The sequence below is a fragment of the Cicer arietinum genome, chromosome 7 (genome assembly GCF_000331145.2).
Source record: "Cicer arietinum cultivar CDC Frontier isolate Library 1 chromosome 7, Cicar.CDCFrontier_v2.0, whole genome shotgun sequence".
Taxonomy (NCBI): domain Eukaryota; kingdom Viridiplantae; phylum Streptophyta; class Magnoliopsida; order Fabales; family Fabaceae; genus Cicer; species Cicer arietinum.
In genome coordinates, this window is record NC_021166.2 from 25,132,364 (window position 1) to 25,146,618 (window position 14,255).

At 25.7% G+C, this 14,255-nt stretch overlaps 1 protein-coding gene across 1 annotated transcript; it reads right to left on the reverse strand.

Moving 5' to 3' along the window:
* Window positions 1–6,066: 6,066 nt before the first annotated feature.
* LOC101511495 (protein NRT1/ PTR FAMILY 2.13-like) lies at window positions 6,067–12,227 on the reverse strand. The gene is made up of 4 exons (XM_004509883.3): window positions 12,072–12,227; window positions 11,640–11,857; window positions 7,111–7,685; window positions 6,067–6,997 (listed from the first exon to the last, which is right to left on the reverse strand). Exons 1-4 carry the CDS (start codon window positions 12,214–12,216, stop codon window positions 6,148–6,150), a joined length of 1,788 nt encoding a protein of 595 aa, XP_004509940.1. The 5' UTR covers window positions 12,217–12,227; the 3' UTR covers window positions 6,067–6,147.
* Between the last annotated feature and the right edge of the window lie 2,028 nt (window positions 12,228–14,255).

Here is a 14,255-nt window from a genome sequence, read left to right on the forward strand (position 1 = left end):
GGTTTTGTCACTAAGACATTAGGGCAAGAATAATAAAGAGATTTCGGTAATAATTTAATAAAGGAATTCAATAACTAGGATCAAATTTGACACCAAAGTTGGATTCAAAGTGAAACTCATCCCTGACATTTTTCTTAATTTATAAAAGATCAATTTTACTATTGTTGTCAATTTTGAATATTATTTCAATCAACTTGGGAACTTTTTGTTCAATTTTAGTAACTAAATATAATTCAATAGTAAAACGCAATCCTTGAGTTCGACACTCGGTACTACTGTTTTATTATTACTTGCAACGATTCAGTACACTTGTTGAAACGCTACCAGGAGAAGAAATAAATAGAGAAGAAGAACTAATTGTAAGCCTCTTTAATATTCCTATTTACTGTCAAAATGCTCCATGTGACGTGGCATCCACGTTTATGTGTCAGGATGACACTTAACGTGAGACATCAACACATCTAGCAGAACTCACTAATAAATGGAGCATTTTGCTTGACGCTAAATTCTCTTGTAAACTCTTTTATTCATTTAAATAATATGTGTATCATTACTTTTTCGTCTAGTTTTGTTAAAAAAAAATTATGTGATTGTTTTTGTATTGAGGTAAAAAAAACTCTAAATCGTCATATTATATTTTTGGTTTAATTGTACTTTTGATACTCCTATTTTAAATTTCAACAGTTTTGGTAACTCCATTTTTTTCAACTAAAAAATGGTGATAAGACATATTTAAATGACTTAACATATGATACGATGATGTTGAATGATTAATCAACATGAAATTGCAATAATAACAAATTGGCTAAATTACATCTGTGGTCCCTTAACTTAATTTCAGGTAACGTTTTAGTCCTTTATCTTTTTTTTCTTCCCAATTTAGTCCTTTATTCCTAACAATATAAAATAAAGTATGAAAATATGAGCTTATTTGAAGATTTGTGTTACGAATTTGATGAAATTTGTATTATATTGAAGAATATAATTAATTTTATGAGTTTTGATTGAATTTTTTTTTGAATTTTTGTATATAAAAGGATAACATTGTTGAAATTTTAAAACATAAAATATCAAATTATCACTTAAAATTAAAATAAAGGACCAAGTCGGAAAAAAAAAAAGATAAAGGACTAAAACGTTAACTGAAATTAAGTTAAGGGACCACATATGTAATTTAGCCTAACAAATTGCAATACATAAGAGCTTCTACAAATTACAATTGTCTTATACGAGATTTCATATTTTGAAATGTTCCATAATTTTTTCATTGTCAACACTATCAAATATGTCATTCTCTTTATATATAACTAACAAATAATTCAACTACTCATTCTCCATATAATTGAATATTCAATTTTTCACAAAATTTATGATTGAGACATATTTTTCAATAGTTGCAGTCTAAATCAAAGTTAACTTTAGAAGTAAATATATGCAACATGCTTTCTAGAACTAGAATAATAGTATTATTAAAATAATTGTTTTTTTATTTTTTATTTTCTTGTGTGAGCAAGAGCCCCTTCATCTATATATTGGATCCGCCACTACCTGAAGTTATAGTGGAAACTATGACTTTGTTACAACCGAAGAGAAGTGGAATTTTATCCACTAATTAATTTTGGTAATAACACATATATTTGTTATTTGATAATTTCTTTGAGCATGCAGATAATTTTGTCTATTTAGAAGAACTTAAGGAATCATAAAGGACATTGCCTTCAAAATAAGTGAAGACAAAAAGTATCAATCACTTTGCATATCGTACCCAATCTTTCATCTTATCAAAAAGAGGAGAAACATGCATATGATAGATGCATATAGTGGAAAGATATAGAGGTTTCTCCTTGTGGTATATCAATGTACTAACTTATTATTGGAAGTTTCAATAAACTTTCTACATTCACCCACTATTAGAAAAGTGATTAATAATAACAACAATCTCAATTAAATTCAATAATAGTGATCACATAATTTAGACTAATTACAATAACAAACACATTATAATATTTTGACATCTAATTAATATGAACATTAGATAAAAATTAATTTGACAATGTTAGTCCAAAATAAAATAATCCAACAATTTTTCACTTTGACAACATAGTCAGATTAAACTATACTACATATTAATTATACAATATGTGGCTACAAAAATATGTCAATTTTTTTTATTGAAGAATCACTTTCAACAAATGGTCCAAAAACAACATCATAAGTGTCACAGTAATATAAAAAATTATTCCGGTAGCAAAAATTCATATCTTTGTGATCGAACAAATAATATAAAATGTGAAATATGGAAACACAAACAAAATTGATGATCACAGAAGATGTTCATCAAGACTTAACATCATATCTTAGCACATCATATTAAGATCGGATCCAAAATGCCTCACAATAATATGCCATAATGTAAATAAACAAAACTGAACATTATATGGCAACAACCTTGGTAACAATAGTAGAATAATGGCTTAATTGCACTTTTTGTCCTCCTATTATAGGTGAAAATTGAAAGTAGTTCTCCATTTTATTGTCCCCAGTTTTAGTCCTCCAAACATAATTTGAATCCAAATCATGATGAGTTGTCATTTTTTAAATGACATGTCAATAAAAGGATGACGTGACAAACGCTTATGTGGAATAAACTCATTATTATATTATTTCTGATTAAAAAATATAATTTATATTTTTAAAAACTATTATTATAATTGTGACAATATTTTTAAAAATACAATTTAATTATTAAAATTAAGTTAAAAAAAAACACCTAAAATCATGTACCGTAAACAAATCAAAATAAAAAACATTCACTCATGAACCCTAACGGAATGTGATCTGGGACACGATGGGGGTTTGTGTGCCTCAGTAGCAAAGAGATCACCGGAATATAGCACAAGATCCCAGAAATCAACATCAACAAGGGAGTAAAAGAGGCCGAGGAAGAAAACATAGCAGCAAAAGTAGTAAATCTGATGTGTAATGCAAGTGAGTGGCTGCTAGAAAACCAAGAACCCGAATTGGGGACAACAACGAAAAAAAGAAAGGAACCTGGGTTGTCACATCCTTGTGGAGAGGTTCTGTTCGAAAAAGGTCCTTATGACTGTGGCGGAGAAGAAAGGAACCAGTGCTTGGTCTTTGAAGATTCCTGCCAGCCTTGTGCCATGTCAGAGTTCTCATATTTGAAATTGCATGCAGAAACGATCGAGATTGCAAACCCAGGAAAGCCTGCCACGCATGAACTGTCGTTAAAGGCTTATTCACTGAATGTGGCTACCCCGCCGCCACCAGAGTCGTCGGACGCCAATTCTCGGGTTGTGGCTTCGCTGCTGCCACTGAAGTCGCCTGCACAAGACAAATCACAAATTTGGTTTAAACAAGAAACCGGTATGATGTCAATGGAGAAAACAATGGCAGAGATAAAAACAAATCTGGAACAGGTGAGAGAAAAACTCAGCAAAATTCATGACATGGATCAAATCAAGAACTTGCTTTTGGAAATCCAAAATGGCAAGAAAATTCAAGAAACAGAAGCATCTTAATTCATTCATTGAGGATAGCATAAAGACCAACTACGTATGAGCAAGATAAAATGGAGTGTTACAGTGGGTGTTTCATTACACATCAGGGACACAATGAGTTAATGTTTTTTATTTTGATTTGTTTAGGTTTATGATTTTTGGTGTTTTTTCTTTTAACTTAATTTTAATAATTAAATTGTATTTTTAAAAATATTTGTCACAATTATAATAATGGTTTTTAAAATATAAATTATATTTTTTAATCAAAAATAATATAATAATGAGTTTATTCCACATAAGTGTCTGTCACGTCACCCTTTTACTGACACGTCATTAAAAAAATGACAATTCATCATTATTTAGACTCAAATTCTGTTTGGGAACTAAAACCGGAGACAAACAAAATGGGAAGACTACTTTCAATTTTCACCTATAATAGGGGGACTAAAAGTGCAATTAAGCCTAGAATAATTTATTTGAAAATTCTCAAAATATGGCCTCAAAATATATAAAGTTGCCATAATTTATTATATATTTTCCCACTCCCACTAACTCAAAAGTATCAAAAGATCTCTCCACACCCATATAGGTTAAATAATCTACAAAATAAAATAAAACTTTAACAGTCAAACTCTTAATTAGGGGATCTGCAACAATAAGCTAGGTGTATATCTTCAATTATCTTCCGCGTACAGCAATTGCATAAACAATATCGAGACGTGTACACACTTGAACATACCTAAGACTGACAACAACAGAAGCATATGAGACCATTTTAATTTTTTCTTCATTTCTTTATAATTTCGTGGACACAACAAAAAGTTTTATCAAGTATATCAATTCATGTCAAATATCAATGCTAAAGTCATTGTAATCCCATCTAAAAATTCTGAATCACAATACACAATTAAATCTCATAAATATCTAAAATACGACTTAAAAATTCTGAATCACAATACTCGAATTAAAGGCTAATGGATATTCATATTAACCAAAAATTCTTGTGTCCATTACGAAATAATTGAAAAACGGATTTGTTAATATAATTAGCCGTATATATTAAAGGCCAACAATATCAAGATTGTTTCACAAAAGTATCAAGTAGAAAAAAGAAATTGAACTTAATTTTTCTTTGGTCAAAAGTTTCCAAAAAAATGTTGGCAAGAAATATATATTTTTTAAAATAGATCTTACTTATCCCTTAGCATAAAAAAAAAATATTTTGAATTATATTAAAGTGGATGTCACTCTCAAAACCTAGTTCATTTGCTCTAGTTTTATAAACTTGTATTGAAAATAGATGCAATGAATAAACTAAAACTAATACTGCTATAAAGAAAACTGATACATGCAGTATCAATGAATAAACTAAAACTACGAATCAATTTTAAAGGTCATTTAGTATACAATAAAACGTGACCATCAAATTTTGTCCAAAAAAAAAAAAAGTATATATAATATGTAGAAGAACGAGTTTTACTAAATATGTTATTTGCATCATAATTCATAAATAAATAAATAAATGGATTATTGCTTTAAAATTAATGAGATCAATAATTATATTATCGTTGCATCTCCACTAGATTAATTGATTCAATCAATATAAATTTAAACCAATGGATATTCATTCATAAAGGTTATTGGGAACTAGGAAAGACTAATGTTTCTGATCATCGAAACCAAGCAATTGAAAGAAATTGATAGACTCAATATATGCATTATCTAATCATAAATCAATAACTTTGATCATAGAGATTAGATGATTTGGAATACCTAATGTGCAAATGACAATGATTTTTGCATTTATCTATTTTAAATCCATGAGTATGCGTGTGAAGAGAAAATAAACTATTTCTATTCCACTAGTAACAAAGATGTGTATAATCTGAATGAGACAATTATACTTTAATAGTGGAAAGAGATCATAGAGACTCTCCTTGTGGTATATGATGAACTAACTTACCCATTATTGTGAGTCCTAATAAACTTTTCACATTCACCCACTATTAGAAAATGCTTAATAATAACAATAATCTCAATCAAATCCAATAATAGTACGTGATCACATAGTTATTGAGACTAACACTAAATAATATGACATTTAATTAATTTGAGTATTAGACAAAAATTAATTTGATTATGGTAGTTCAAAATAAAATAATCCAACAACCTTATATCACCAAATATAACATTGTGAGAAACTAATATAACAAAATAGCATAAGAAAATGAAATAGTTTTCTTAAAAGCAAAGTTTAGAGCGCAAATGCATCACATCACATCACATGATACATCCGGATATGATAAAATTTCAATTTCAATTGTGTTGACACTAAGAAAATGAAATAGTTGAATAAACAAAAAATAAATAAATGAATTGGATTGGCTCATTGACTTGCATAGACCATAATAGTTGAGTTGGACTTAATAATTTGACTCATGTGACAGCTCTACTATCATGCTATAACAACAATTTCAAACCTTGTTTAACACAAAATAAATCAAGTACACATCCCATGCATGTATCTTTGTGTAATGAAAAATGTTCTTCATAATTTATTTTGAATAAGCCTTCGTACAATTATAAACATATAAGCACCACTAAAGTAAAATATATTATTTTTCTCTTAAATTGTGTGTGATCCTAGCTCATCATGAAGAGGTTTACAATCTTGGAAGTTCACACTACCCTTATACTGATATTTCCTAGCAACATGAATAAAATAAACAAAGTTCAATGTCCCTATCACAGCAATAAGGTAATAAAAGTAATCTATCCTACCATGATTTATATCATTTGTCAACCAATCAGGATGATCATTTGTTTTTGTAGTATGATGAATTATGGTGACTATGATACTACTAACATAGTTAGACATACCAAAAGAACATGAGAACAATGAATTACCAATACTTCTCATATGATCAGGAAATTGCCTATTAAAGAACTCAATTTGTCCTAATACATTAAAGGCCTCACAAAGTCCCATAAGAATCAATTGAGGAGCTAACCACATGACTGACAAAGTAGAATTTGATGAATCTCTTCTTACTTTCTCAACAAAGCCAGCAACAATCATAGAAAGAATAGAGAAAACCATTCCAATTCCAATTCTTTGAAGTAAGGTAATTCCACCTTCATGGTTGGTTATTTTTCTAAGTGTTGGAACTAGAAACCTGTCATAGAATGGAAGGCATAATGCTACGGTGATTAGTGATATGACTGACATTGAACCTGCTGGGATTTGGAATTTTGGTCCAATGTGTCTGTCCATTTTTAAGGCTTGTAATACTGTGAATGTTCCTTGTTGAGCTATGGATGTCAAACTGAGAATCCCAGTTGCCCAAATTGGAAAAATTCTTGCTAAACATTTAACCTCTTCTACTTGTTGAATGCTAGCTAGTTTCCACTTGTTTACTATGATACCTTCTGAATTTAGGTCACCCTCTAATATCAAAGCTGCTTTGTTCAAGGCTCTGACTCATAAAAATGAAATATCATATATTAGATTTTGTGATAATCAAACAGTTAATGTTAGTATGTTAATTTATTAGTATTATACTGTAGTAGAGAATTAAAATATTCTAACCTGAATTGATGAGTTAAAGGGAGTTTTGATGAAATACTAGTTCCAACCAAAGGTGGATCATACAAAACTTCATCTAACTTATCCTCACTTGGAAGCTTGACTTTTCTCTTTTTATAAGCAGCCACTAAAACTAGGAAAATTCCAGAAAAAATACTTCCTTCAATCTTGGCATGCACATAAACCTTTGTTCCAATAAAGAACAGGATTATGGAACAGAACATGCATACAACAGGTATTCCAAAACCTAACTTCCAACTAACTGAATCTTGGATATACACCATCACTGTTTGAGTAACCAACAGTACCAATGTAAATGTTGTATAGTACCAATTAAAGAAACTATTGATACTTTTCTTTCCTGCATTTGTTGTTGAATCAAATTGGTCAACACTAAATGGTATACTACATGGTCTAACACCAGCAGAGCCTATGGTTAGGAAACCAAGTCCCAAAAATAATACACCCATTTGAAAATTGTTTGCTTTGACACATTCATTCTTTAGTAGTTGTTGTGGATCACAAGGTGGAGGGTGCAACTTTTGTAACCAAGATGTTAATGTCACCACAATCATCCCCTGTTTTACTATATTAATTAGAATACTTCAAAATATATATCTAAAATAACTGAAAAGGAGTTCATCAAATTTACATGTTACTATTATGTTACATTTTTTTTATTTTTCTATAATCTTAAAAATGTAACTTAATTCTTTCTAGCTTTAATAGTAAACTAATAAAGTATTAAAATTATCAACAAATTTAATATTTCAATCAATTATCTTAATTCTCATCATTTAGTCGATGGAGTTTTATATATATAGGGATAAGAGCACTATAGTTATAATTATTCAATAATTTTAATAGATGAAGAAAAACAGTCAGCTTGGTTTGACTTTGTAAGGAGAAAAAACATAAATAATTTATTAAAAATTAGAATATCAAATACTTGAAAAAAATCAAAATTTCCTATTTTAATTTTATCTGTTTGTCGAATATTAAAAAACATAAAATAAATATTTGTCATTAATAAATATTAAAAATAAGATAAAAAAGAAATGATAAAGAAAAATAAAGTAAGAAATTATGAAAATTTAAGAAAGAAAAGTGACTTAAAAATAATAAAATATGAGAACGTAAGGCACAAGCTAATATAAAGTAAAAAGTTTTATTTTTTTTTAATAGTAAAAAGACTTGTTTAACCATTCAAAAATTTGATTGTAAAAGAAAACTGTTCGAAAACTTACGTGTCATGTAATTAGATAATAGTAAAAAATTAATAGAGCTAGACATTACTTTCGAAATTTAAAAAAAGAAAAAAATTTAAAGTTAAAAATATTACTTACAGAACTGTGTAAATTTTACATGCAATTAGAATAAATACTGCATATTGTAAACTTATAATAAATGACTTATTTAGTGGGGTATTTAATATTTTTAAAATAATTTTATAGATATTTTAAATTAATTTTAACCATTATTATTATTATTATGTATTTCAATATTTTGTTGGTATTCTATAGAAAATAAAACAATTAAAAAAGTTTAACACAATTTTAAATTTAGATTAGATTTAAATTTAATAATTAATTATTAGTATTTAGTATTTAGGTATAACAAAATATATATTTTTTTGTGAATGCTTGTTATTTCCCGTACACTTATTTTCCTCTTTTTTATAATTAATCTATACTCTAACTATTTTTATTTATCATTTTTCCTATAAATCAAAAGATAAAGACAAAAAAAAAGTTTTTAATGTCAATATTGTTAAGTTGATTTTTTTTTTAAATTTAAATTAAAATTTTTTAATTATGTAAATTAATTATGATAATATTTATTATTATTTTTAAGAAAAAATTATTTTTATCAGCAACAATAAAAATATAAAAGAAAGCATTGAACACAGTAGCTACTAGGTTGGATATAATAGCTCACATTTAAAGTTCTAAACACAGCAGCCTCGTCACAATGTCCGGTATTTAATGTGAAAATAATAACTCATTGTTTCTCTGCGCCATCAAATAGATACTTTCTTTAACTTCAAAAATATAAATAATTTTGATTCAAAATTAAATTTAAAATTTAAATTAAATATATTAATTTTTTAATCTTATTTAAATACATCATTTTTTATTAATATAAAATAATTTATATTTAAAGTTTGAAGAATAGGCGTTATTGTGGGAGAAATATCATTATATTCCATTGGTCTTTTTATTTTGTAAAAAATAAATAAGTGACGTTATATTTGCTTAATGTTGAAAGAAGAAATTTAATTTCTTTTTAAAAATTGAAAAGACAAATGATATAATTAGTGACATTAATAGTTAAATTATAAATAAATTTAAAATTTCGTATTTGAACTGTTATCACTTACTTTATTCAATTTCAAATATAAACAACATAAAAATTTACTTTTGTGATTTTAATATAATTAAAAGTTAACTAATACTACTAATATTATAGATTTTATTATTTCAAAATTTTTTCATCTTAAATAATAAGTTTCTATGAGGAGTAATGTATAAAATACAATTATGCTTTTTTATTATTTTGAAAAAAAATTAAATTACATAAACTATTTTCTTAAAAGGGTGTGAATTAGTTTTTTTTCATGAGATTGGAGGAAATATCTGATTAAATATTCGTTCAATAAATTAAAAATGTAAAATATATTTTAATTAAATAGTTAACTAAAAGATAAAAATAATGATTGTTTTATTTCATATTTTTTATGAATTATCTTATTTAATTTGATATCTCAAAGTTATGACATAGATATGCTTTTATTTTTTTATAAGCTTATAACGAATATATGTGATTTCGAGACAAAAATGATTTGATATAATTTAATCCGAATTTGAACCTAGTAGCATTGGATAAAATTACTTCAATTTATGGATACTGTCTTTAGATTCTATTTATGATGTACTTTTAATACCACCTTTTAATAAAGGATATAGATGTAGACAGTGAGATGTACTTGGTTGGTGTAGCAAGTTAATTAATTCAATTTCTATTTTTTTTTATTAATTAATAGATAAAATATATCGTGTAATCATTTAACTTATAATAAAAATATTAAATTGATATTTTTAATATTTTTTTTATCAAGTTAGTCTTTATATTTATGAAAATTACAATATTAAACTATTTTCAGTCATAATTTTATTTTAATTATTTTTAGTTAGAAATGTTTAACAACATAATAAATTCATGTAATTTTATAACATAGATTGATAAAATTTTGTATTTAATTTTAAGAATTTTAAATTTTATCTCATTCGAATTTTCTTTTATTTAATTATTTAAAAAAATATAATTAAAAGTTTATATTCTTATAATTATTACAATTAAAACTCCATAAAAATTACACGAATTTATTAAAAAAAATTATAAAATTTTTAAATTTTAATTTTAATAATTTTAAATTAAGATCATTGATATAAATATTTACAAACATAAAAGATGAATTTGATACTAAAAAAATAATAATTTATTATTAAAAAAATAATCTATTATTTTTCTGTAATTTAAAGTACCACAATATTATTGTATGATTAATAGCCTTGCAAGCTGAAAAGGACACAAATGAAATATGATGTTTAAAGTACGTCAATAAATTCTGTTTTTTTTTTCTCAAGTGATAAAGATGTTAATTGGAAAAAAAAAAATTAGTCTTAATTTTTAAAAAGTTATTGACCTTTTACCGTACATTAGTTATGTGCATTCATTGTTAGAAAAAATATAAAAATATTGGCATTGAAATGATAATTTATTTAATGTTAGTCTAACTTCCTTTTTCACCGTTCAAATGTCGCTTTTTTAGAAAAAAAAAAAATTTACCCATTTTTATTTGTCGTTTTCAAAGTTTAAAAGGTGTATTAATTATTGATTTGACAAAATTATCCCGTTTATTTATTATAGAGAAACCAAAAGATGAAATAAAGTTATCAATGATTAAAGGTATTAATTGATAAAACCAAACGATTTGGTAAAAAATAATAACATTTATTAATTTTATTGACATGTTTAAATAACTTTAAAATAACAATTAAAAATAAAGGAAGATAATAATTAATTTACATGGGTTTTTCAAGAGTAAACGATTATTTTAAATTCTGAAATTGTAATCATCAATCAATTTAAAATCTCAAATTTAAAAAATATTAAATTATTTTCTTAAATTATATAAAATAATGCAAAATATTCCTTCTATAAACTATTTTAGAGAATCTTTTACTACTAGTAATAAGGTTTAACAAACATTTTAATTTACATTAAACAATTTAAAAGAATAATTAAATATTTTGTAATTTTAATGTCTCAAATTGAATTACGTTTACAATTTTAAGATCCAAAATTATAGATTACTCTTTTAATTAATATTTATCCTTCCCCATGTTGTTTATTCTCGCTGACATATTGCTTGACACCACAAACATGAAAATAAAAAATTGAAGGAGGAGACAAATCATAAATCCTTAATTACCAAAAATTATAAACAAATAAAAAAAAGAAATACTTACCAGAAGAGTAGCGAAAGAACTAAACGCTATAGTCCAAAAACGACCAACATAAGCATCAGAAATGAAGGCACCAATTAAAGGAGCAAAGTTTGTAATTCCAAACCATATGTAGAGAATGTTAGAAGCATAAACTTGATCTAAATGAAGTTCTTTTGTCAAATACACCATAAAGTTAGCAAACAATCCAAATACTGCCAACCTCTCAAATGTTTCATTGCCTGCAAATGTTAACAAAATACACTTAGTAAAATATAATTAAACAGAAAAAGTTATATTATTGAAAAAAAGAAGATGAAAATTTTCTTTAAATCTGTCACTACATCTAGTAAAGAGAAAATTATGAAAGATTTTAATTTTATTTTTTTAGTAGCGAATGGAGTTTTTATCATCCAAAAAAATGTACAATTTTCAGAAAAAAGAATTTAGATATACCTAAAATATAAGGCATGGCCTTCCATCCTCCGGGTTTCTTCTTGGAATTGGTAGTTGTTTGAGAAGAAATGCAACTTTGAAATTTTAGAAGCGACCCACTTGAAACAAATTCAGAATCATAATGCTTAATCTTCTTATTCTCCATAGCTGAGATTATTTCTCACTTTTAAAACTAAGGAGTTCACTAATATATATATATATATATATATGGACTCTTGTCTAGGCTTAAAGGCTATATAAATGAGTTAGGCATCGGTGGCATTCATTCCAAGACCCTTATTTAAGGATTGGCTTTCTCTTTCGTTTTTTTTTTGTTGGTGAAATTTAATTTTTGTATGTTACAAAAAAAATGTCCATATATTATTAGTCTATGAGAAAAACAAACACAACTTGTAATTCCTATTAAAAAAATATCCGGAAAATTTGTGTTTTGGATAAAAAATCACTCTTTAATAGATAAAAAAGAAGAACAAGAGGAAAAGAAAAAAAAAAGATGAGGATAATGATTTTTAGAGTTAGGAAGTTAGAAATTTAGTGAAATATAATGACAAAACTTTAATTACTAGAGTTTCTAGTCCTTTGCAAAAATTTGGGATCAATCTCTTTTTTATCTATAGACTAAGTGACAAACAATACTAATAAATTTTTAAATCTAATGGAGAGTTTTTGAATTCATACTCATATTGTTAAGAAGAATGTCAAACTTAACAACGTTGATAGTGTAACTTTAATCGGAAATCATTTCCATTTTAAATTAATGAAGTGTCAATAAGTGAAATCTACAAACTTTTTTTAGCTGTAATTGTTTTGTTTAAAAGTTACAAAATTTGTATAAATACTATTCAAGATGTTAAAAACAAATACTTTATTTTTCAATAATTTTTAGATAATTTGTATGTTTTTAGTCACACTATTCAAAGTAATATCTAAAAAAACTTAATATTGTTTCAAGAGGCATACAAGAGGCAGGTTAGTGTTATTTTAATCCAACATTAGTTGTTGATTTCACAATTTTATAAAATTGAAGCTCTTTTCTACCGTGAAAGAAAAAAGGGGCGAATCCTTTTTTTTCCATTGGACCAAAGAATTTCTCAAATTTTACATATTTTGTAAGGACTCATAATATTAGTGTTTGAACTTTGATTATTTAAATTTGGAGTGTGTTTCATTGACAACATTTGAGTAGAAGATTTAAAACAATTTGATCAATATTAATTGGTGTAAATTTTGTACGTAATTTGAGTTTTTATACAAAAAAATAAAATTAAAATTTGAAGGAGTAATTTAAAAAATTAATGGACTGAATTCGTCAGAAAAATTATTGGATACCAAATCATATATTCTCTATATTACAAAGAATAAAAACATCTTAAATTAAATTTAAGTTGAATAGTATTTTATTTTAAATTTAATTACAATTCATTCTTTTGACTGATTTTTAGTTACACTGCGTTGATATATCTCATCATACGATATTTCTAAACATTTCTAAAAATTACAGGTTTAATTAGTTCTCTATTTCCACAATTCATGTAAGTAGTTCTTATGTTTTAAAATTTGACATTTCTTTTTATTTTTAAACTAAAAAATGATGTGTGACATATTATAAATGACGTATCATATGATATGACAATGTAAATTTATTTAAATGCATTAATTATTCATATGTCATTAATTAAATTAAAAAAATGAATAATTTTAAAAGTTGAAACTAAAGTTTTTAAGAATTTTATTGTAATTTAATGAGTGTTAATCATTCTACATCGTTATGTTATATGTCGTGTCATTTAAAACATGTCACATAGTCATATTTTTAGTTAAAAAATCAAATGAGGAACCAAAATTGTCAGATTTTAAAATAGGAGAACCAATTTAGTGAATTGGTAATAGTATGGAGGATTAAAAATGCATTTAAACCAAAATAACATTATGAATTATACACTAATAAAGTATAATTGTATCTTTATGTGTGCTTACATAACAATAATGGGTCGAATCATGTATTGGACAGTCGATTGACACATAAGAATTTGAGTATCGGCTGTATCATAACGAGTCGATGCAAAATTAGCAAATGCAAAATCGACTCACAACTTATGCAAATTTGGCTAAGAGTTAATGCATAATCAACTAATTTTATCAATTGTTGACTAAATGTGGTTATTAAGTCTAAATAGGCTTATC

Bases quoted from the DNA above. Each gene is read 5' to 3' on its own strand.
- LOC101511495 (XM_004509883.3), bottom strand. From the start codon at position 12,216: ATGGAGAATAAGAAGATTAAGCATTATGATTCTGAATTTGTTTCAAGT. The intron at 11,858-12,071 runs GTATATCTAAAT...TAACATTTGCAG, and splicing joins GGCCATGCCTTATATTTTAG to GCAATGAAACATTTGAGAGG. The intron at 6,998-7,110 runs GTTAGAATATTT...TTTATGAGTCAG, and splicing joins CCTTTAACTCATCAATTCAG to AGCCTTGAACAAAGCAGCTT.